The sequence below is a fragment of the Pezoporus wallicus genome, unplaced genomic scaffold (genome assembly GCF_028554395.1).
Source record: "Pezoporus wallicus isolate ANWC-B61680 ecotype Strahan unplaced genomic scaffold, APGP_CSIRO_Pwel_v1 contig_8673, whole genome shotgun sequence".
In the NCBI taxonomy this organism is placed as follows: domain Eukaryota; kingdom Metazoa; phylum Chordata; class Aves; order Psittaciformes; family Psittacidae; genus Pezoporus; species Pezoporus wallicus.
Genome location: NW_026637196.1, coordinates 2,651,174 through 2,675,372, shown reverse-complemented (window position 1 = coordinate 2,675,372; position 24,199 = coordinate 2,651,174). Strand labels below are relative to the sequence as shown.

The 24,199-nt window shown below is 58.0% G+C and overlaps 2 protein-coding genes across 2 annotated transcripts in view; one reads left to right on the top strand and one right to left on the bottom strand.

Annotated features, from left to right (window-relative positions):
- Window positions 1–24,199, top strand: part of PEX16 (peroxisomal biogenesis factor 16) — a gene marked incomplete at its 5' end in the record, with an annotated part of 167,329 nt that overhangs the window by 137,149 nt on the left and 5,981 nt on the right. The gene's annotated exons all lie outside the window — the stretch shown is intronic.
- Window positions 1,726–23,964, bottom strand: LARGE2 (LARGE xylosyl- and glucuronyltransferase 2). The gene is made up of 16 exons (XM_057404034.1): window positions 23,947–23,964; window positions 18,515–18,667; window positions 7,410–7,582; window positions 6,904–7,160; window positions 6,450–6,532; window positions 6,091–6,214; window positions 5,449–5,620; window positions 5,229–5,333; window positions 4,937–5,049; window positions 4,703–4,828; window positions 4,433–4,588; window positions 4,151–4,314; window positions 3,652–3,930; window positions 3,189–3,335; window positions 2,858–3,053; window positions 1,726–2,777 (listed from the first exon to the last, which is right to left on the bottom strand). The coding sequence occupies exons 3-16, from the start codon at window positions 7,507–7,509 to the stop codon at window positions 2,580–2,582; spliced, it is 2,220 nt and encodes a 739-aa protein (XP_057260017.1). The 5' UTR covers window positions 7,510–7,582; window positions 18,515–18,667; window positions 23,947–23,964; the 3' UTR covers window positions 1,726–2,579.

The following is a 24,199-nucleotide window of genomic DNA, read 5'->3' as shown; positions in this document are numbered from 1 at the left end:
GAGCATCTGATCAATTTGTATTTATTTATTTTCACATTTTACTAAATAAATCACAATCAAACCTCTCGTCTCCTCAGCTCTATGTACCAGGCGGGGACAGCAGGGACAGGGGCACAGGCGGTGGTGCCCGTGGGACATTGCAGAGCGTGGCTCTGTGCAATGGCTGCGGCACCTCTGGCTCCAGCCTTGCTCTCTGCGCAAGAAGAAGGGTGCTGCGTTAGTAGAAATGAATTCAGCTCGAGCAGGGGCTGTGCTGGGTTAAGAACATCAGTGGGTAAAGAAAACCTGACCCAGTGGTTGTCTCCCGCTGATGCCGCCCGGCAGAGGGCACATGGAGACCGACACTGAGTGGGGTCTGCTCCGGGTACCTGAATCCTTGTTTTGGGCTCAGGACGGCGCAGGCTGGCAAGGATTAGGTGAAAACGATGGCACCCAGCCCTGCTGCTGCAGGCACAGCAGTGCCCCTTCCAGAGCACCCACAGAGACAGCGGTTCTGTACCCACCAACCACCGAAGAAACACCAGCTCCATCCCAGCGCTGTGTCTCCAGCAGTGAGCAGGCTCAGGTACCATCTAGAGCTGATCTAAACCTGCCTGGGTGCTCAGTGCAGAAGCAAAGCCATTCTGGTGAGCGTTGGCTGTGCTCAACAAAAGCTGTCTGCTATGGGCTGCTCGGGTGGAGCTGCACCCGGCCTCACTGGTGAGCAATGTCTCCCAAATAAAGCCTCAACAACTCGTTCCTGGCACACCACCCTTCTCCTCCTCCCTGCAGATGTGAGGCTGGCGGCTCGTGTGAGAGCCAGTTTTGCTTCCCAAGTCTTGCAGTGTGTGAGCCCTGGCTTGGTCCTGCTGCCTGCACTGTAGATGGAGCTGGGTGCCGGTCCCCATTGGTGGGCAAGCGGAAGGTCCTGCTCGGCACAGTGGTATTGGGGATGAGCCACAGCACCACAGGAGGGACCCACATCTGTTGTACTTGGGTGTGATTAAAGTGACACCTGCCTCAGCCATGAGGTGCCAGCCAGAAAGGGAAAAGGCTTCAAACACACCAGGCAGAGTGAGCCCAGGGATGCTCTGCCTCAGCTGCATTGCTCTCCTCCTGCTGCCTTCCCTCTGGGGCACTCACGCAGGCTCCCAGCATTAGGACGGAATAACCAGGCGGCTCCAACAGGGATGTGAAAAAGAATAAAAAAGCTTTAATTTAAAAATTAAATTAAAAAGAGAGACTCAGCAAGAGGCGCTTGTGCCCTTCCCACAGCCTGGGTACGGCTCCCGCTGCGGACGGAAATCCTCACCCCTGCACAGAGCTGGCTCCTGCAGCCCAGAGCAACGCTAAGGAGAGAAGAGCAGAGACTGCAGCAGCAACGGGCCTGGAGAGCCTCCAGGGCCACCGGCAGAATCATCCAGGAGGAAGAAAGGATTAAACCCCCCCCCGGGCACCCCGAATCAGTTCATTCTGAGGAGGAAAGTACTGAATAATTTAAATAGCGTGAGGAAAGCGACGCATCCTCTGTGCTCCAGTGTGTGACAGAGGTGAGCAGTGCCCCCGGCACGGGGATCCGCCACGGTCGTGTCCAGTGTCAGCCACATCCCTGATTGTCGACGGCATCGTCTGCACTGCCCAGAGCTGGGGAGGAGCAGGGGAGGCCCTGCCGGGGATGTCTCCAATGTGAGCTGGCCCATGAGGCTGGCTCACAGCCCTGCCCCGCGGGGCACTGGCAGCCACTGCTGGGACAGCGAAGAGCTCATCCTGCCCTGTGTGACTCCCACACCATCAGCGCTGGGCCAGCCCCACTGTCTGCATCCATTCAGATGGGAATAACACTACTTAGCCCTGTTAACCAGCCAGCCTCGATCCAGGCGTGAACCCAGTCACCACAATTCCTGGTTCTCACTGGCCCCACCTCCCAGGGATCTGGGAGGCTTCACAATCCTACAATAGTTTGGGTTGAAGGGACCTTAAAGCTCATCCAGTTCCAACCCCTGCCACGGGCAGGGACACCTTCCACTAGAGCAGGTTGCTCCAAGCCCCGTCCAACCTGGCCTTGAGCACTGCCAGGGATGGGGCAGCCACAGCTTCTCTGGGCACCCTGTGCCAGTGCCTCACCTCTGAGCCTGCTCCACAAAGGATGCAAAATGATGCTCTACAACCTTGTCTCCCCCTTATCAAAGCCCTGGAGGGGTGGGAGACCTGGAAGGGGATTGGGACCTGGAACCACAGACCAGAGGCAGCGCAGGGTAAGGTAAAGCTCCCAGGCCCCAAGGTGAGGTGAGCTAAGGAAGGCTGGGGAATCCACATCTGCTACAACAGCGGAGGGAGGACACCCATTGCTCCCCTGGTCCCTGGCATGGGGAGGTTCCTTCTGCTGCTCCAAAACCCTTGGATACACTGCAGCAGCGTGACCTGCAGGCACTGCCTGTTCCCACAGCTGGCATCTTCCATCTCATCTGCAGGCACCCCTTTGCTGGGCTGAAGAGGCTGTGCAGCGGCTTGGTTCCCGCGGTGAGCAGGGGCAGAGGGAATCCTGGCACCTTCTCATCTCCAGCATGCTGCTGTCACCCCATGCCCCCCGTCCCCAGGCATCACAGGCTCCGCTCAGCAGTGAGGTATTTGAGCGCGGCAGCCCCATAGCGCCGTGACAGGTCCTGGTGGAACTCCTCCCGCAGGGTCTGGAGGCAGCTCCGGTACCCTGCGCTCAGGCGGAACTTGGAGATGTCGAAGCTGGGGGCGTGGGGCATGTGGATCATGAAGGCGTTGGGCAGCACCAGCAGCTCATACTCCTGGGGGCAGAGCACGGGGTCAGCATCGGGTTGGTGGCACCAACACGTCTCTGCCCCCCGCAACACCCAGCGTCCCCCACCTGCGCATCCAGCTCCATGATGTGCGACACCTTGTTCCAGCCGAAGCCCACGAACCTCTGGTCGTACTTGGGGCAGTCTCGCCTCACTACAACGTAAGGCTCGAAGTCCGGCTGCCACGCCACGCGGTACGGCACCGTGGCCGTCCGCCACTTGGCATAGTCCGTTGGGGCATGGCCTTTTGGCCACACGTGGTACCTGTGGGGGGGAGACGGGAATGAGGGACAGGCAGAGGAGCCTCTGAGCCAGCTGCCCCACAGGCATAAGGGTACAAAAGTGCCTTCTACTGCGTGTGACAGCCCCGAAGAACAGCAGAACAGCTCCGGTCCCTACCTGAAGGTGTAGAGGGAGCCCATGTCCAGCATGGAAAGCAGCTCTGCTTTGGATTTGGGGAAGGTTAAGCGGTAGTGCAGGGTCTCAAACGCTGGCACGATGAGAGCTGCCTTCCTCTGGGGCAGCTCCAGCTGCTGGATGGAGTTCCTACGATGGCAATAGGAAGGGTGTGAGGTCTCCCTGGCTGTGAGTCATGGTCACAAACCCCTTTCTGCAGCCCCTCTAGCCTGCCCACTGCTCTAGGAGAGCATTAATGGGTTTGAACACTCTGTAGCGTAAGGCAGGAGGAACAGGGCAGCCCTCACAGCTACAGCTCCTTCATCCACTGATGTCTCATGAAAGCATGGGCAGGATCCCAAGGCTGAACACAAAGGAAACAGTTTCTGCATGCTGAGAACTGCTGCTCAGGGCAATTCCTGGTGCTTGGGGAGCCCACGCGAGAGCCATCCAGAGAAAGCCTTACCTGAGGTATTCGTAGAGGCCATACATAGGCAGGAAGTCGATGTCGGTGAGGAAGACGTACGGCGTCTGCGCGTTGGCCAAGGCCACGTTGCGCAGGAGGTTGATGGGGTAGAACTGCCCCTCCTTGTACACGATGTGGTAGGCGACGTTGCGGCGGGCGCTCAGCACCTCCGAGGCCTGGGCATAGCGCAGGAACTGCTGAGCCTCCGCGTCCGACATGTACAGCGCCAGGCTGATGGGGCCGGCCCAGTGCTTGCAGATGGCCTCCAGCATCTGTAACCTGCGAAGCAGAGGGCACTGCCCTGTGTCTCCTGGGGCAGACTGGGTGTCTGCCAGTGAGACCCATGCCAGACAGTGCAGGGGAGAGCGGGAGGCGTTGCTGCTCCCAGCTCAGGGTGTTGAGGGTGCGGAACCTATGTTTGGAGACCCTTGGTAGCTCCCAACGTGTCGAACCTCCCCAGAGAAGCGGAGGCAGGACCTGAGGTCCCACCAGCAAGTACCTGTCCATGGAGAGCTGTGCCACGAGGGTGACATCGGTGGGGTTGAGAAGGGCCAGGAAATCGTACTGCAGGAAGAAGAGGTGGACGCGGTGCTGCGTGAGGTACTGCTGCCGGAAATCATAGCAGGGATCATCCTCATCCAGCTCCTCCAGCGCCTGCTGCAGCTGCAACGCCATGAAGGTGAGGGGGATCCGCAGCCCCACGGAGAGCTGGGGCGGCTGCGTGGGGTCTGTGCCCACCCCATGCAGTGGGGCTGGGGGGGCAGAGCTGCCACCGCCTCACCTGGTGGCTGGGTGCGCTGGGCAGGCTGGCGCAGCCGAAGAGCTCCCTGCGCAGCAGGTTCCCGTCGTACTCCAGGAAGGTCAGGTAGAGGTTGCGGAAGAACTCCACGTGCTTGTTCTTCACCCGCAGCTTCTTGGGCGAGTTCCAGTGGATCACCTGAGGGCAGCGGTGTCAGCACAGGGAGGGGGAGTGAGCAGCACCCAGCGCGCCCCAAGACCCCATCCCAGTGCCTGCGCTGTCCTTCAGACCCTCGCCAGGAAACCCACACACCTTGAGATCCGAGAGCTCGGTGTAGCACTGCTCCGAGCGGGTGTGATCAGAGAGCTGCACGTTCCAGAAGCAGGGCAGCCGGTACACCAGGGACGGGTCCTGCTTGATCACCGCGTTAAAGATGTCCTAGGAGGGAGAATGGCACAGGGGGGTGAGGAAGGCAGCACGGCTCCCCCCACCGTGCCAGCAGTGGGAACGCAGTGGGGCCAACCACCCCAGAGGAAGGACCATTACCTGGTCAGCCAGTGATGTGGAGAGCATGCTCATGAGCTCCCGCTCCGCCGTCAGCCGCCACATCTGCTCCCAGCCCAGACGACGCAGGCGGTCGAGCAGGAGCAGGATCACCCCTGGGTGCCAGGGAGGAGGGTGCTGGGTCACCGAGGAGCACCCGGCACAGCAGCCCGCATGCCCTCAGCCCCTGGGGCATGTCCAGCACTCTCCTGCCTCACTTCAGCCTTTCCATCCTCCACGTGCCAAGCGCTGCCTCAGCTGGATGCGACCACCCCACCCCGGCAGCCACACTCACCCGTGTTGAAGCCACGGCCCAGGGCTGGCCACGGTTTGTGGTTTTTCCACAGGTTGCCCAAGTACCAGTCGCTTTGGTTCTCCACCAGCCCAATGACCTGCTTGTCTGAGGAAACAGAGGGACGTGATGCTGTCTTGCTGTAGGTTCGGAGGGCCCAGGCAAACCCACTGCGCCGGTGCTGTGGCAGATGGGGGGCCAGCACCCAGGGCCCTGTCCTCACCAGAAAACTTCCCGAAGACAGCCCAGAGCTCAGCAATGTCAGTGGCGAAGGTGATGTCGGTGTCCAAGACGATGACCTTGGAGAGGTTGGAGGGCAGTGCCTTGGTAAGCGTCAGCTTCATCAGCCCGTAGATGCCGGAGTAGTGCTTGTTGGGGATCCAGGACACCTCCGGCTGCAAGGTGACACGGCCTCAGGGCTGGGTATGTTCATGCCCTTCCCCTGCCCGGGCAGGATGGCTGTGTGTGCCCAGCACCCCGTGCAGTGACCAGCAGAGGGGCACAAGGAACCTGTGTTGCCAGCCCAGCCTGGAGCATCTCCAGGGGCACCACTGGCAGCCTCCAGGTGCCTGCAGACTGCGTCCCCTTTTCCTTTGCTCTCACCCTTGCTCGGCCCTTCCTCGAGACACCAGAACTCCCATCTGAACCCCAGTGTTTTAACGCTCAGTGGGGAACCCAGCTCCACCACAGAGCCACCCCTCCAGCATCAGCTCTGTACCCCCTTCTCAGCTGGACCAGCAACAAGCCCAGAAAGGGGAGCAGATAAGCAAGGGACCAGCAGGAAGAGTTAATAACCCTCCGTCCTGCTCCCCTCGGCCCTCTGAGCACTAGGCTGGGACAGGGCGAAGGGGGAACGAGAGCCTGCCTTCAAGTCGTCGGCGTTGTAGAAGCTGACATGGACAGAGGGCACCATCCAGGACTGGAAGAGCGTCTGGAGGATCCGATGAGCCACCGAGTCCGTGATGAAGTGAAAGTGGAGAGGGTTTTTCCTGCCGAGGGCAAAGCGCAGCAGCGCTCAGCACCAGCCACGGTCCCCATGGGCCCCATCCCTCCCTCCACTGCCAAGGGAGACATCAGCTGAGGGGGCAGATGGGGAAAGAAATCCCCCTCTGGTTCTCTAAGCAGTGGCACAGGGGGAAGAGCCCCTCTCCTGCAGCACTGCCCCCCTGCAGCAGCTCATCTGGGAACCCCAAGCCAGACCTTTGGCACAGCACTTCCCATTACCTGTGGAAGAGCACAGATTTCACCAGGGTGACCACATCCCGGCTCGCATTGTGCCCGGCGCACACGATCGCGATGTGCAGGAGCTGCCCAGAGACAAACGGTGCCTTTTTGAGCCTGGATACTTCCCACCTTGCAGGGGCCCCGTCAGCAATTCCCTATGGGGAGAGACTCCATAACCCAACCCTCACCCTGGGGAAGGAGCTCCAGACAGAGGTGGGAATCCTTTGGCTCAGAAGAGGGGACTAAGGATCTGTCTGCCCAGCCTCCCCCCCTGGAAAAGCAAGACACCCTCGCCCACCGACTGTGGCCTACTGAGCACCATGGAGGGCCGGATGAGCCCCCAGCATGGCCAGAGCACAGTGTGAGCAGTGCCAAGTGGGTTCACATCCACAGTCAGCCAAGGTCCCAGCCTCCCACCCGACATCCCCTATGCACCGCTGGTGCCATCACCCACCTCACACTTGTGCACCGTCCGCTGCTTGGGGCAGGCCGTGCGGTTGCTCCTGTCAGCCCCGGGGGTGTCCCCATCCTCGGCGGAGGCCCCCCACTGCGGGCTGCCATCGCTGCCCTCCGCCTGGGCCTGGCTGAGCTGCAGGCGGAGCTGCTGGTTCTCCTCCTCCACCCGGCGCACCCGTGATGCCAGCGCCTCCCGTTCCACGTCCCGGCCCGGCTGCTCGCTCAGGCAGGGCGGCAGCAGCAGGAACCGGCCGTCTGCGGAGGGGACACGGGGCATGTGATGGGCACAGAGCTCGGCAGGGAGGGATAACGTGAGCCCCAGTGGAGAGGTCCCCACACACCCCACACGTGCGCAGCTCTGATCCCCAGGGATGCCATGGGAATGCAGAGCTCAGATACACCCACAGCAACTTGCACAGCCACACAGCAACTGCTCCAAGGCCCCCGCTACCCTCTGTCACGGACTGTCCCTTGCTCTGAGGAAGGAGAGCTGGTCCCACTCACATTCGAGGCTGCCCATGAAGAGGTAGAGCCAGCAGAGGAGGATGGCCAGGGTCACCGTGGCGAGCAGCACCTTCAGCTTCATGCGCCAGGAGCGAAACATGGTGCGCCGGTGGGACACAGCAGCGAGGATCAGGTGGGCAGCGCCAGCCCGGCTGGCCCCAGCATCCTAGAGCCTGCGAGGGACAAGGGGAGCAGAGAGTGGGGTCACCAGCAGCCCCAAAGGTGCCTCCATATCTCCCAGCAGCACATTCCCCATCTCCGGTGCTGAGAGATGCCTTTCACCTCTCCAGCAACAGGTTCTCCTGGCTAGCACCCTCCTGCATTGTGCTGGGGCATCTGGACCACCCGGGCTTCCACACCACCTTGCCACGGCTATAGAGCCCTAGGGGGGACCTCAAACACTCGGAGTCCTCTAAGTGATTTCATTCAGCTCTGCTCCTTGCTGCCTGCAAAGGGGAAAGGGTGAAGGGCTCCCAGGGGAGCAGGGAGGCTGTGCTGAAGGGTCCCCCTCATACTGGGTGGCCGGTCCCGGGGTGGATCCTGGCTCCTTCCAGGGGGAACTCCCGAGCCCAGCTCTGCCGCAGGCCCAACACCTCCTCCTCCTCCATTCACAGCCACCTGCCCTGCCAAAGTGTGGTGGAAAAACCCCACACGCTCCAGTGAAACGTGCCTCAGCCGCGGAACAGCCCATCCATAGGGAGCCCTCCCCTGGGGGACAACGACCCCCCCCCCCCCCCCCCCAAAGCAGGGCAACACCAACCTCGCTCACACAGCCCCTGCCCTCCGCACAACATCTGGAGGCTCAACAAAAGCTGCCTCCGGGATGAATGGGCCGGATTAGGGTCTGCTCCCCCCTGCACATACCCACTGGAGCCCATTGATGTGCAGATGCCCCTGGGGCCACCGCGCTTGGGGGCTGGGACAGGGAGGAGACAACCCTGAGCAGCCCCCGGGGCCAGGGTGCAACCACTCGTCCCCATAGGGATCGCCTGATGGGAAGTGCTCCAGGAGCACAGGATACGCAGCAACAGGCCCTGCAAGGCCAGTTAGAGGAGCATGGTCACCCTCAAACACTGGGGGATGCACCCGTGGCACCAGACACAGCACTGGAGGGCTGCACCCCTTTTCCCTATGGAAAAGTGATCCTTCCAGCACCACTGCTCCCTGCAGTGGGGCCCAACACTTCCCCACTTTTCCGCTCCACAGAGCACAGGCATGGCGGGGAAGAGGGAGCTGACGCATGGAGCACACCAGGCCCAGGCACGCTTCCCCCCATGAGCAAGGTCTCTGCCCGCTGCTGCCAGCCCGGCTCCATCCCGCAGGCTGCTCCGCACCGCTCCCGGGCATCCTCCAAACTCTGTGTGGAGCTCACAGCGTGAGGGGCTGGGGAGAGGCGGGATGAGGGAGGTTCAGCCAGCACAGAGCAGAATGGGAAGCCAAGGGATGGGAAAGGGACTTCAGCATGGAGAAGGAGAAGGTGGTGGCAAACAGCAGCACCCCTCCTGCTCCCCTGGGACCCCACCAAAAGAGCAGCGCTCCATCCTCAATCCTGCATGTGAGCATGCTACCGGGTAGGAGTTTAGGGGGACCAGCAGCAGGCCAGTTACCAAAGACCCTCCCGTCCTCCCCTCAGCACCCAAGGACTCCATACACTCCCTCAGCACCCTCACCCCTCCTGCCCTGCCTTCTCCCCCTCCTCACCTACCACCCACGAGGCGATTTCCTTACCTGCCTTTCCCTTTCCCTTTCCCCTTCTCCTCCTCCTACCGCTGCTGCTCCCGCTCCCTCCGGGGCTGCCGTTCCCGTCCTCCCGTTACTCCTCCCTTTCGGATCTGACACTTCCCCCCCTTTCCTCCCCGCTCTCAAACCCAAGCTCCCCCCGCACCGGCCCCCCTTTGGGAGGAGGAAAGAACAAACAAAACAAGAGATTAAATTCGCTTTCTACTCAAGAGCCCCCAGCGCCAGGGGCACAGAGTTGCCCCAAGTAAATCGGGGAGGAATCCTCCCTCCCTCCGAGCCCCCTTCCCGCTCCCAGGACTCAAATACCCCTCCCTTTGCTGAGATAAGAGAAGCACCGGGAGTATTTACCCCTACCCAGCACCTGCAACCTTCTTTCCCAGGGCAGGAGGCTTTGTCCACATCGAGAAACACCCAGGAGGGAGATATGGAAGGCAGTGGAGCCCTTGGCTGGCAGGTTTAGTGGGTAAGTCCCAGGGGAAAGGTTGGACTTGATGATCTTAAAGGTCTTTTCCGACCTGTGATCCTATTCAAAACAGAGAGGGGCTGCACGTATGGCAGGGCTGGGGTGCAGCCCTTGCTGCTCAGAGATCAGCCACCCCCCAAACACTATCATCTCCTCACCTGGACACGGTGCAGATGCCAGTGTAAGGTTTGAAAAGGAAAGACCTGCACCCCGATAGCCCAAAAGAGCAGTGCTCCCCAAAACGCACAGCGTTCCCCGGACCTGCCCAGGGCAGCGGGAGCGAGCAGGATGGCAGCAGGAGGAGCGGGAGGCTGGGAATGTTAACTATGTGGAGACGGGCTCTACCTGCAGCTCCCCCACGCCTGGCCCCCGGGCTGGGGAAAGGCAGCAGGCTCCATCCCTGAGTGAGTGGCAGGAGAAGCCCTCTGCCTGCCTCAGCCTTGGTGGGATCCCGCTGGAGGGTGCATGGAGAAGGCACCGTGTGGTGGGAGGAGGCCACCGCGGCAGCAGGCACAGGGATTAGGATGCAAGCTGCCTGCATAGCAATTTAGATGCGATGTAAATTGCCCCCCACTCCATAACCCAAGGGCGAGCTGCGGCAGCAAGCCCCAGCCTGCCTGGCAACGCCAGCCCAGAGCTTGCAAAGGCACCCCGCGAGCTGCAGGGGAAGGCTGGGTCTGCGCTGAAATCCCTGCCCTGCGAGGCATCTACCTCCCGCTCGGGCAGGGCTGTGCTTACCATAGGCACTCACTCGCAGCACTTCCCTGCCCAGCATAGCCCCAGCATGGAGAGGGAACCCCCGGGGCTGCCCCACTGCTCTCCTGAGCCAGCAGCTCCAAAAGAACCCTCCCTTTGCTCCCCTGCTCATGGAGCTCAGTCCGGGACTGTCCCGTGGTATCCAGCATAAGCCAAGTGCTCCAGCTGAGCTATGGGCTTACCCATGCTCCTGGGGAAGCCCAGACCTGCCAACAGCACTGCCTGGGGAGGCCTTTGGCTCCTGCTCTGGCTGACCACCACTGCCTCACCACACTCTTCTCCTGGCCTCCCTATTTTGCCCTCCCCGGCGCAGTGAGCCCCAGCCCGGGCAGGGGCAGGAGTAGGTAGGTTGCTGGGGAGCCCAGGAGAGGTGGAGGTGGTTGCTTTAGGGTGTTTATGGCAGTGGGGAGGAGATGACAAGCAGGAAGGCAGCTATAGCCTCTCCTCCCCCGTGAAATGTTAAAGGCACAGCAAGTGGAGGGCAGGTCTGGGAGCAGCTCACAGGCAAGCAGTGCAGTGGGTATTGAGAGCTGAGGTACAGCAACTGTCCCAGCTCTGCTCTGGTGAGACCCCCCCTTGCAGTCCTGCATCCAGCTTTGGGGGCAACAACACAAGAGGGACATGGAAGCGTTGAAGCAAGTCCAGAGGGGGCCACAAAGATGCTCCAAGGGCTGGAGCAGCTCTGCTCTGGAGACCGGCTGAGAGAGCTGGGCTGGTTCAGCCTGGAGAAGAAAAGGCTCCTTAAAGGGAGACCTTAGAGCAGCTCCCGGTGCCTAAGGGGCTACAGGAAATGTGGAGAGGAACTTTTTATAAGGACATGTAGGAACAGGATAAGGGGAATGGCTTTAACCTGCCAGAAGGGAGATTGAGATGAGATACTAAGAAGCTCTTCCCTGTGAGGGTACTGAGGCGCCCAGAGAAGCTGTGGCTGCCCCATCCCTGGCAGTGTTCAAGGTTGGGTTGGAACTAGATGATTCTTAAGGTCCCTTCCACCCCAACCATTCTATGATCCCATACCCATCCCTGCAGCTGCAGCTCTCAGCCTCCCTGCCCAGTCTCCTTGCTTCACCAGATGAGCGCAGCCAGCAGTAAGATGAGAGCTTTCCCAATACTGCCAGCTCCCAGCCCCAGCACAGGAGCGCAGGGCAGAAGTGCTGTTGGCAGCAGGTTCTCCTTCCTCCCCCACGATCTCCCATGAGCAGGTCAGCACCTGCTTTGGCAGGGACCAGGGACATGGCAAACAGACCAGAATGAGGTCCCCCCTCTTACTCCAGCCCCAGACTCCCCCCTGGGCTGTCCATGGGCTGATGCTTTGCTCCTCCAAGATCTCTGCTTTTTCTAGGAGCACTGCTCAGCTGGCCTTCGCTCTCCCTGGCTCTGCAGCTATCAGGTGAGCAGTTAATGTTTAGGGAGAGCTGGCAGTGGGAGCTTTCCATTGAATCAGCAGGTTTCCCCCAGCCCTGCAAGCACAGAGGTGAGCAGCTCTGTTTTCCCACAGCACCAGATCTGGCAGCAAAGCCCACGGCAGGGTGGGCATCTTAATCTCTTGTTATATGCGCCTACAGAGGTGATGCTGAGGCACAGCAGGACTGTGTCCCCCCAGGGACATATGACACATGTAACCCCCCATTACACATGACGGGGTGGCCTGGCTTCTTCCCAGCAAGGAGCTGCAGGGCAGCCAGGAGGAGTAATTTCAGAGCCATGCCTGTTGTCTCACCTAGCTGTAGGCAACAGAAACTTCAAATCCTTCTCCCAGGTCTCATTTTTGGAGCAGTAACAGTTTAGCTGACTTGCTTAGACTGGGGCACAGCAGGAGCACAACACAGCAGCTTCATAGGCTCGCAGGAGGCGAGAAGGGGCCTGACAGCCGTGGTGAGAGCTGCACAGAGAGAACTGAGAAAAGGCAACCGGGAACAATCTCTTCTGCTCTCGCAAAGAGCAAGGAGGGGACAGGCTGGTTCCTCCTTCAGCAGATCACCTCTAAAGCACGTAAGGCACTTTGTCAGATGGGTGCTGAGCTGTGACACAGTCACCTCCCTGTCCCCCTCTGAAACGCTGCCACTCGAGGGGGGCTGCGCCAGCCGGCGGATGCCACACAGGCAGTGCAGAGCAGGGCAGCTGCTGGAATGTACAGAAAGGCGGAATGGAATTCAGCCAGGAAAGCAGATTAAAACCCCATGCTCGGGATTACCACCCCTGCCTCCCCAGTCTCATGATAAGCAAAGCTTCACTGAGAATTCCACTTCCCTATTTCCCTGGAAAGAGCAACCTGTGGCAAAACAGGCACCGTATGCTAGAGATGAGATCGAGCAGCAGCCATGGCGTTGGATACCAACACATGAGCTGTAAAAGAAAAGATGTCCCTGACTCCCCACTGCCCCCAACACCACCAGGGTACAGAGAAAATCCCAGCCTGAGACAGCAGTCAGCTGTGCCTTAGTTATGGCTTATTTTCGTGCACCAAGCTCTCTTGTAAGATCATCTCCACACATGGTTCTGCTGCTCCAAGGGTTCACCTTTTTATTTGCAAAGGTCACACTGAGAGGCCACCCTCTCTGACAGAAGCACAGCACTCGGGGAAAGGAGCTAACAGCCACTGAAGGGTGTTGGTTGAAGCTTCAAGCTTGGCTGAAGCTGGGACTTCCGTCACCAGACAGATTCCTTGTTTCCAGAGGAAACAAGCAAGTTCAGGCTGGGTCGAACACAGGAACATGCCTCACTGCTTACCTCCCCATGTCTGAAACCCCAGGAATGCACCAGGGAGCAACTCCTCTTGGCAGGGACTCCAATCACGAGGTCCTGCTAGACACAGGCTGCCTTTGCAGAGCAGCACTGCAGCCAGCCTCCCTGTCCACAACCCAGATGGAGAAGGGGCTGCGCAGGGCAATGTGGGAGTCCAGGGCCACAGCAGACCAAGTGTTGTGTAGGAGGTTTAACTCTACCAAACACACTGCAACGCTTACAAGTTGGGCAGCTGCATTTTGCCACAGCTCTCAGGCCACCCAGCGAGCAGCACTGTCCCTAAATGCTCTTGTTCCTGTTAGGACCAAGAGGAAGCTGGAAGGATGCAGGTGGCAACAGCCGTCAGTGCCATCTGTGGGGACACCAGGGCAGCAGAAAGCAGGGTGCTGATCTGCACTCCTCTGCATGTGCTGCATTGGACCCTCACTGCAGCAGCGGAAGAGCAGGATAGATCCCGAAAGCTTTGTGTGATCATAGCTGCAGCACACTGGACACAACACCCAGGACATGGACCCAGACATGCCAACACCCCAATGTGCTGCTGAGACACCCCCCCCCCCCCCAATAAGCTGATGGAGGATATAGCTGTTCAATACACTGCTTCCAGCTTTACCTCCCTGTACTACGGGTTGTGTGATGCCAAGAGGATGCTCAGCAGGTGAAGTATTCACGCTGACTGGCCTTTTTCTGGGCCTGATGGAGCATAAGCCTAACTCTGGAGAGCTGCTCTGACACTAACACAGATTGCAGCATTCTGAATCAAATCTCTTCCACATACCCAACAGCCAGCACAAGAGGGACTAAGCCTGGGCACTCTGCAGAAACACCACCAGGGACCCACCTGCCTCTTGAAACAGAAAAGGAAAGAGCATTTGGGCTGATCTCCAGCTCCCTTCCCTCTTGCTGGGGTTAGGTTTCTAATATCTGCAGTTTTGCTGACGCCTGTGCTGCAGCTAATGGCGAGCTCTGGATCCATTAGGTTCACTGCGTCCTGGTCTCCGGATGTGCTCCGGGTATCAATACCTGTTCAACCCTGCCATTTCCCGATGCTTCCACTGCTGTGGGCTTGTGGCAGACGCAGTTCTGGGGTCAGAGCCTGTTCCCATGTCTCACTACCCTCACAGTAAAGAACTTCTTCCTTATATCCAACCCCAGCTTCCCCTGTTTAAGTTTAAAACCATCACCCCTTGTCCTATCACTACAGTTCCTGATGAAAAGTCCCTCCCCAGCATCCTTGTAGGCCCCCTTCAGATGCTGGGAGGCTGCATCACCTCATACAAAATTAATCAGGTTAATTATAGCAAAGGAGGCAGAGGGACTCCAACCACTCCAGACCAGTTCCTCTGCATGGAAAAGTCCACAAGAGGCAGGACACCATCCTCCCCACCACCTCTGGGAAGGTGCCAAGGACATGGCTGTGATCTAGGCCCTCAGGTGCCTGGCATGCATGGTCACCCTGAGCTGGGTGAGTGGCTTTGGGTGAATAGTTACCGATTGAAAACTGCACTTTGCACACAGCTCAAGAGTTATTTGCTACTTCCAGACAAGTTTTGGACAGGAACAAAAGGCTTTGTTTTCCAAGCAGAAAAAAATCTCATTTTGCATTGTTTTGCTGGAAGCTGACCTGTGTTACATTTAGAAGAAAAGATGAAGGGACTCTCAAACCTGGCTGGGTTGGGTTGTGGTTACTTCCCCTCCAGCTTTTCATTTTGGGCACTAAATCAAGCAATTAATTGTTTGTTCAGGTCTGCTCTCCAGACAAGCTGCGAGCATCACGAGCCAAAGGGCAGGAGTGGCTCTGCCCAGGCAGCCATGCTGAGGACGGTGGTGGTATTTTCTGTGCTAAAGCTCCTTTCAGACCTCATCTGGAACTCCCTTGAGGCCAGCAAGCACAGAGGGAAGAAGAGCAGGACCTCTTTGGTGCCCTACCAAAAAGGCATCGCCCTAATGGGTAACCACCCAAGGCAACTGCCCTAATGGGAACTGTTCAGGATGCATAAGAGGTCAAAGCCACTGCTTGAAGGACACGCTAGGAGCAGGGCTTTCCATGCCAACTGTCCTCCACAGTGCAAGCACATCACACCAAGGTCCTTCACTCCACCTGACCCTGGAGCAACTCTTCCAGATGCCATCTCTTGCAGCACTGAACTCTTCTCAGGATCGCAGGGGAGCCAGGCATGCACACAGGCAAGGAAAGGCAATCCCCTCACTTCCCCTGCATGAAAACCAACAGTGCCACAGGGGAGGCTGATGCTCACCAACAGCCAGAGCTCATGGATGCAGCCTGGACTGGCCCAAACTGGGATCTGTGCTTGAGCAGCCACTCCCATGTCTTCCTTGCCCAGAGCTATTCCTGGCACTGGTGCCCTCAGTGCCCAAGCAAGGCTGAAAGCAGAGCTCGTCCACAGAGGAATGGAACAACTGCGCTATAAATAGCAAAGGAGGATGGCTCAGGGCAGGCTCTGAGAGACCCAGGCAGTGATAGTGCTGTCCACTCAGGGTGCCCTGAGCATTTCCTGAGGCCTGAAGCGACACCTGAGCTACAGAGAGCCTACCTTGCAGATAGGCTCCTACAACAGTGTGGAGGAAGAGCTGCTGGCCAGCCTAAGGGACTACAAACAAGCATAGGGGGCATTTTTGCAAACTGGGAATGAAGTAGCAAGTGATGGGGGCAAAAAAGAGAGAAGTGGATTCCATATGGGAGGCATTTCCCAAAGCCAGACAGTGGAAAGGGGAATACTCCCAACAGCCAAACTTCGTGCTGGCCATTCCCAGCACTCTCCCCTCCCATTGCTCCTTGTGTTCTCATCCCCGTGGCTTCTCACACTGCTGAGCTAAACCCTGAACTCGCACACCAAAGGACAAAGGCCGGGAAGTAACAGCATCCCTCAGCTCAGCCAAGCAGCAGATGAGTGGCTCAGGACAAAAGCTCTTTTGCAATCCACAGCAATCTCCGTGCAGCACCCAGCCTGCACCAGGAGTGGGACAGAGGCATGGGAGCTCAGCCTATCCTGTGACCATCAGGGTCAAGGTTCCCTCCTACCTCCAGGAAGAGACTTATCCTTCCCACCACACTCATCCTCTCTACTCCCTCTTCCCTGCTGGTGCCTCCATCTGGAACAGCAAATACTTCACCTTCCCCTTCACACTGACAGCATGTCCCGTAAAGGGATGTAAGCCTCCACAGATGAGGCTATGACCAGCCTCACACAGCATTGCCAGGCTCCAGCCTCCTGCTCTCAGCAGGGAGCCCTGTGCTTTCAGCAATGCTGCAGCACAGCTCTCTTGGGCATACACTGGGAATAAGAGTGCAGGAGAGACAGTTGGGAACACAGAGAGAGGTGCGTATACACAGGGAAGGCACAAGCCCTGAACCGAGTCGCCCAGCATATAAACACATGCGAACGCACACACAAGGAAGCAGTGACTTCCTCCCACAGAAAGGGGTTTTCCATCAGAACAGGAAGACAGCACTCCAAAAAAAGACCACACCAGAACACCAAGCCCTCGCTTTGCTGCTCCTGGAGCATCAAATCCATCCAGGACACAGGAAGCAAAGATGGCCAGTGCAAGCTACAAACCCACCTTGAGAACGCTGGAAATCCACAGCTCACTTCCCTCCTTCCCAACAGCTCTCCTGTCACCCCTCATCCCCCCTCCCCTGCACAGTAAGCAAGGGGAGAGGCAGAGGTCTTGAGTTTGGCTGAGTTTCCTCTGGGTGAAAAGAAGCTGGATAGCAGACCGGGCAGGATGTGAGCACCCATTTAGGGATAGGATCAGCAACCTCCTAATCTGTACATTTTGGACTCCAAGCACTTCACTGTGCTCTCTAATTAAACCACAGAGGGCAGAGATTGCCAGAAGGTGGAGAACAAGGAGGAAGAAGGAAAGGAAACAGAGGCTGCGGTTTAAAGGCTATTCCTAGTGGCTTATATGCAAGGTGGAGGGGGGGCACGGGTAGGGATGAATTTTACTTCAAGTACTTTATGCCAGGGGTGCTGAGCAACCTATTGCCTCCCCAGTCCAAGCCATAGCGGGATGAAGGGGAACCTGCATGAGGGCCTGGGCATGGTAGAGGAGGGAGCGAGGGGCTCCATCAAGCCAAAGCTTTACCTGTGGCAGCCTTGCCTGGCTGGCCATGACTCCCTTCTTGGTTCCCCTGCCTCCTGGGAAACAATACAAGCTCCAGAACAAGCTCGTCTCCACTTCACAAACCTGTCTGCACAGAAGAGCCCTGCTCAAGCTCTTATCTGGCTCCAGGCTGGGGAGGGGCTGGTGCCTGGCTGCCCTGGCACCCAGGCTGGATGTTCAGCTCTGCCAGGCTCGTTCAGGGCTTCCTGGCAGGGGAAGGTTTCCTGGCACAGGTAAAGAGGGAAACCTTTAACCACAGCCCATGACAAACAAAGCAGTTCAAACAATGCCCTGCTTCCCTCAAGCTGCGCTCAGCCCCACGTGCCTGTGCGGAGGAGGCAGCGAGCCTGAGCCTCCATTCCTCACTGCTTCGGGACAGCGCTCAACAGGGAAACTACCTGAGCAGTGGGGACAGGAGCATTCTGGGCTGCAGCACAGGGAGCAAGGAATAGCTGGGAACAGGAGTGCAGGGGAATGGCCTCGCTTCCCGAAATGCTCTGCCTCCAGCTCTGACCCACGAGACTGAGGGGGGTGCGTGTGTGCAGGGGCAGCCTGTCACTCCAGCATCCCTCTCTTCCCTCGCTCCTATTCTTTGGCATTCCTCTCTTCTGTTTGCTTTGTTTCAGCCTTCAATGAACAGGAAGAAAAGGGAAGGAGCCTTGACAAATCCGATCAAGGCGCAGCCACGCTGAGGCCCCCTCCTGCTGGCGTGCCAAGCCCTGCACTAATGAGGGGCAGAGGAGAAAGAGAGGTGGCTGCTGTGAGCAGTGCCCCCCCAAGAAACACTCAGTATAAGGGACAGAGGGAAAAGAAGCTTCCAGGGCAGAACAATGCCAGCACAAGCTCCCATTTCCCCTGGCCCAGGGAGCTTGTCCCAGCTCCTCAGCCCAGGTCCCAGCCACCTACTGCCCACGACACTAGAAACAAGCAATAGACCATAGTAGTGATTGGGGAGAAGGATCCAGACTTGCATGGTCAAGGGAAGTTCAACTGAAACACCCTTGGAGATGGAACCTCGCTTTGTTCCAATGATTCAGGCAAGGAATCTGGCCTTTCCCTCCAGGGGACTGGGCCAAAGGGGCTTACAACTGCCAGTGTTGTCTGCACACCCTCCCCACAGGTCCCAAATACCCAGTAGAGAGGAGACCCACAGAATCAAGACCTTCTGCCATGCAATTATCCCTAGTTTACCAATTTGGGAAGAGAAACACTAAGCCAGGAAAGGAGCAAGAACATGTAAACCATCTATTTAACAAGCAAGATAACTGACCTTTGGAGGCTGCCAATGTTGCAGGGGTGGCTGAGAATAGCTGGAGAAGCTGGGAGGGCCTGGTGGTGGCTGAGGACCACCCTTTAACCAGGGATTCTCAACGTGAAGGGCAGATAGCACATCTCAGCTGCACTTGAGGGAGCTTGCTGTCACCTGAAACCCAAAAGACAGTCACATGAAGAGCTACTGCATAAGAGAGCTCTGGGGACGAGCCCTTGCACAGCCAAGAATGTCATAGATCAGCAGCACCCAGCACCTTGGGTTTGTCCTTTTCTCCAGCCTGTTACAAAGCACAGCTTGGCATCAACACAGGGCTACCCAGGCAGCCCATGTGTGCTGCATGTTCCTACTCCCAGATCACTGTAGCACATTCCCCAGCCATGCAAGGACTGCACACGTGTCCCCAGGAGCGCTGGCAAAGCCACAACCAGTGTGCAACACACACAGTCCATCACAACACACGAGTCCTCACACTGACTGCAGCAGGACAAGGAGCTGGGGCAGGGATCCAAGTTCCCTGGCCCCCTCCCAAACATGATAGCAGTAGCAAGTGTTTAGCTCGTGAGGCAATGAAGGGATTAACTATCATGTCCAGTAACCTGAGTGCTGTGACATACCCTGGGCAGTCCCAAAAGGGGAGTCGAGAGAGCCTCTCCAGATAGATGCACAACAAGGAGAGGGGAAGGATAAAGGCAGAGGAGAGAGAAGGCAGGCAAAACCCACCATGCAGCTTGTGCTGCAGCCTGCACATGCAGGCTGGAATGGATGATCCCTTCTCCCAGGAGGCTGCAAGGATTATCACCTCCTTATGGAGAGAAAGCCCAAACCAGAAGGACAGAGCCATGCAAGTAAGTTGGGCAAAGGAATCAAAGAATTGGGAGTTTTGCTTTAGAGCCCCTCTATCCACACATCATCGCTCCAAGATGCAGGAGGAACAGGACCTTCAAAGCAGGTAAACCCAACCAAAACCATCTTTCTGGTCTGCCCCACCTGTTTGAAAACCCTAAGCAGAGAAGTATGTATGCAGGGTGCTGGGCACCAGCTCTATTGCAGCCCTTCAGCCACAGCAGACCTGGGTCAGCCTGGTACAGCACAACATGGAACAAGGGAGACAGCATCAATCCCAACAAAGGCTGGAAATCATTGACAATATTTAGCCTGTGAGTTGCTCCCTGAACGGTGAAACCCAGCAACTCGAAGTAGTAGAGCACCACCACTGCACAGCAAAACACTCCTCCAGCAACAAAACCTGACATTACTTCAGCTTTGTGAGTCTCCATCAGTATCTGGCTACAAGGTGGACATGTACGGACACTACAGAACACTTCAGTGAACAGACATCTATTCCATCCATCCACACTCTGCTTGTCCTGATCTGTCAGCTCCCACCTCAGATGAAAGAAGTCTAGGGGGAGAACCTCAACAATGGATACCTCTGGAGCAGGGGAAGCAGGATACAAACCAGTGTGCTGCCTGGCACACATCCCTTTTGCAGTCACAACCCTCCCTGTGGTGTTACTAGAGCCCTGTATTTCCAGGGAGCAGCTCAGCAGGTAAGAGCCAAGCCCCTGGCACCCACCTGGGATAGGAAGCAGAAGCTGCCAGCAACAAGGCTGGGTAGTTTCAGAAGCAAAGAGCTGGAAAAGCAAAAGCACCTTCAGCATTGCTAATTCCGAGTGGGAACAGCCAGACATGTGCCTGCCACACATGGAGCTGCGCCACACAGCACAGTTACCAGCATCAACAGGAAAGCAGATATCCTATGGGCACATGGCAAGAGCACCACCTCCACAGTGGAGAGCTCACCTTCAGTGGCTCAATACCTAGCGAGTATGAGCCACCAGCAGCTATTGAGCACAAGGGACCTGCAAGACCTGCATCGTGGTGGGACTGATCTGTGTCTGCTGCCTTCTCCAGGCAGGGTCAGAGAAGCCAAGGTGAGATGAGAACCCACAAGCAGCTGCACCCCTCACCCCAAAGCAGTTGCTTCTCCTTCAGGGCCGAGCTGCACCTCTGCCTTGGAGTGTTTCCATTGACTTAAGCCACCAGAGAACTGCATGTCCAGAAGTTTTTTCCAAGTGCATCACAGGGTTATTAAAAGATACGGCCTCTCCCTCTCAGCCTTTAGCACAGGCAGATTTGGGATGTTACAGGAGAGAAGGCACATTGCTGATGAATCAGGGAAGGGAATTATCCAAGTAACACCCTGGGGCTCTAAACGGCTTTCTGGAAAAGGCATCAGGAGGCAGGAGGCGGTCACCATCCCGCAGCAGGGCTCTGCACACATTGCCAGGTGCATTGCTCCTCCTGGGAAGCCAAAACCAGCCTTTCTCCTGAGATGCCAAGTCTCAGCTAAGTCGGGAAGGGCAGGGGCACCCCGACAGAGAACAGCAACAAAACCCCTGCAAGTCAAAATACGCATTAAAAGGCCCCTTAACCTTGTTTGACCTGGGTTTCCCTTCCCCTCAGGCTACTGCTTCAAGCAATAGACCTGTCAGCAACACTTCAGGAACTCAAGGGCTACCCCACCAACATCCGCAGCCAGCTGCTGCCTTCCCAGGCCCTGGGAGGGCTGTCGGAGATCAGAGGCACAAGCTGCCACCGCTAGCAATGCCATGCACGGGGCCTGCATTGCCCTTGTCTCCTCATTTGGACAGAGATTTGGAGCTCTCCTGAAAGGTGCTGGCCTCCAGCACCGTGAATGATTCAGGCCTTCCATTCTAGGCAGGGCTCATGTGTCAGGGACTAAAATACTCCCTGGATGTGCCTTGTCTACAGGTTATCTGGAGTGAGTCACAATTTATCCCAAAGTATTGGCTGAGCTCATCCAGAAGCAAGAAAATAGACGGCCACAGCATGGTGTGGGAGCTGAACAGCGCAGGAAGGGATACCCCAAGGAGACAGAGCCAGGAAGGCCACTGCATCCTACACCAGGACTGCTCCCTTCCAACCACAGCTGGAAAGAGCCACTTCCCTCACCTTACACTGCAGTCTCCTTCCTGCAGCAGTGGAAGGACAGCAGTGAAACATGCTTGGGGAGAACATCCACTTCCCCCACAAGTACCAACCTCCCAACACAGAATGGAGCATCAGTTACAGTGAATCTATTCTTCTGCATCCCACTCCCCAGCTCCAACACATCCTCACGTATCACAGCACCCTGCAAGGCACGTTTGGAGCAAGGCTTCCTTAGGATGAGCTGCCTCAGACCCACAGCAGTGCTTTGCCTGGAATCAGGCTCCCCAGGAACAGCGTGATCTCGCAGATCTCAGCTAAGAGCGAGACGCTGGCAGCCAAGCAAGCTGGACTGAAGCACTGTACCCAGTGATGGGCTGGCACAGTGATTGCTTTTTTTGGTTTGCTTCTTTTTCCTACCATTAGTGCTGAGCCTGCACCCCTCGTCATCAGAGCACAGGAACTATTTGGCCTCGGTTACAGCCAGTGGATTTCCAGTAAGCACGAGCCCTTGGCACCCAGAGTGACAGTAAGGGCTAATAAAAGAGCTGCTCAGAGATGTTTCTGGGTACAGTGGAGACAGAAACTAGCCCCTCATCCCAGCCTTTCACCTCCTGCCCTCCCAGTGCTGGCACCATGAGCCAAGGCGATTTAAGTCTCTCTCGGTCTCATGGGCTTGCTGCTGCTCTGAGACACCACCCTTGCTACAGTGCTCCCCCACAGCCTATTTACCATAAAAAGGCAGCTTGATGCTACTCAAACTGTCCTCCAAACTCACTCACTGTGGGAGGGAGACGTGCAGAAAGAGGGACAGGGCAGACAATGGGTGGGAGGGAAGCTGTGGGCAAGGGATAAGAGGAAACATCAGCCAAAAAGCTTCTCACTCAGGGCCGGAACTGCACTATCTGCCTCTGCTGCTGAGAGCAGCCCAAGGACTTTGTGCATCAAGCTTCACCTTTGGCTGAAGACAAGGTGTCTTTGGCAGTCTCCTAGGCGGCCAGCTCTCAGATTGTTGTCTGCCAGAGCTCCTCCTTGAAGGAGAGCAGCTCCAGCAGTCTGCACTGGATATGCCCCTAGAGTCATTGTCAGTGCACGTTTATCCCCAGCCAGCTCACACCTCTGTCACAGGCTTCAGGTGCTATCTCACCCACGCCGGTACTTCCACCTCTGTGACATTCAGAGGAGCTCACAGGTAGCGCTGCGTGTGAATGGAAAGTTGGGTGCAATCCATGTGATTCTGACCAGAAAGGTTTGCTTAGCGCCAGACTGTTTGCCAGCAGTATCTCGTGCCCTTTTTGAACTCAGCCTGCTGGAAAACAAACCCTCGGGGGAAGGGGGGAGAAGAGAAGAGGCGAGATCAGAAAGGATAAAGTGCCTGCCCATGTAACTGTAATTCTTGCCGAGGAACCTGCAGGCACACACTGTGTCTATTGTGCGGAGGTAACCGGACAGGAGGAAGGAGGGGCAGCTTGGCAGAGCTCTTTTTTGTGCTCTGTGAGAGGCCACGAAACACCTTCCTCACCCTTAAAGGTGCGGCAGGGAGGCACGGAGCCGCGTCCATGTGCGCCAACCGCTGATGATCTTTGCACTGCAAGGTGTGCCGAGGGGCCAGGCCCAGCTCAGGACAGCAGTGCACGGCAGGGAGGGCAGGCACCAGGATAAGTCTCCCTGGGTGAGTGGGAAGGCAGAGCTGGATGGAGTCCATGTAGCCCAGCACCACTCCGCACGGCAGGGAGGAGGAAGGGGTGGCCTGAACACAGGTCTGAGCCCTCACTCGCACCAGGCTGTAGCCAGGCAGGTCACACTCCTCTGCCCCCCTCCTGGAAAACGGGGGGAAGTGCTTAAGAGCCATAGAGAGCAGAGTGACTGGGGCTGGGCTCCGGGAAGGAGCCGGGAAGCGCTGACAGCACGGTCCTGGCTGCCTCCCTGCTCCCCCTTCAGCGCTCCCTCCTTCCTTCCTTCCCTTTCGCTGCCCTCCGAAGCCTCCTCCAGCCCCAGGTCGCGGGCAGGGACACCACACACACACGACAGAAGACGATCGAACGCGACATTGTCAGCCCCGCTTCCCTCCCCGATCCTTTTCCACTCCCTGCCCGCAGCTTGCGGCCCCGAGGGCAGTTCCCCCTCTCCCACCCGCACACCCGGGGAGCACGGAGCGTTCCGCCTGCTCACCAGCGGGGCTGCGCTGCCCGCTCCGTCCCACCGGGCGCTTCCCGACACGAAGGTGCAGGCACACGGTGCCGGGGCCACCCGAACGGGACTCCCCATGTCCATCACATCCCCCCCTCCGAGCCCACCTCCCCCGACCCCCACAGGGCACCCAGCACTCACCGCACCGCACCCCGAACACAGCGCTACCGGTTCCCAGACCCACGGAGCGGCGGCTCCGTGCACGGACCGACCCCCGCCCCGCTGCAGCGCCCGAACCACGCGTCCCTCCGGGGCCCCCAGAGCTGACCCGCACCCCGGCTCCTCACCCTGCGGTACCACGGCCCCACTCGGGCCGCCCCACAGCGCGGAGCGCGGCCCTACACAGGGTGCCCCGCAGCCCGACACGTACCCACCCGGCGGGGCCGCTCCGGCTCCTTTAAAGCGGCCCATCGGCCGCTCGACTGCCGCGCCTGGTTCGCTGTCTCGGCTTGAGTGGGGCGGGCCTGGCGCGCAGGCGCGGTGGCGGTGTCCGGAAGCGCGGTGCTGAGGGAGCCATGGCGGCGGCGGCGGCAGCAGCAG

Excerpts from the sequence above, each read along its gene's own strand:
- LARGE2 (XM_057404034.1), bottom strand. The coding sequence starts at position 7,509 with ATGTTTCGCTCCTGGCGCATGAAGCTGAAGGTGCTGCTCGCCACGGTG. Across the intron at positions 4,315-4,432 it reads CCAGCGCACCCAGCCACCAG|CTGCAGCAGGCGCTGGAGGA; the intron begins GTGAGGCGGTGG and ends ATGGCGTTGCAG. Across the intron at positions 3,336-3,651 it reads GGCCTCTACGAATACCTCAG|GAACTCCATCCAGCAGCTGG; the intron begins GTAAGGCTTTCT and ends TTGCCATCGTAG.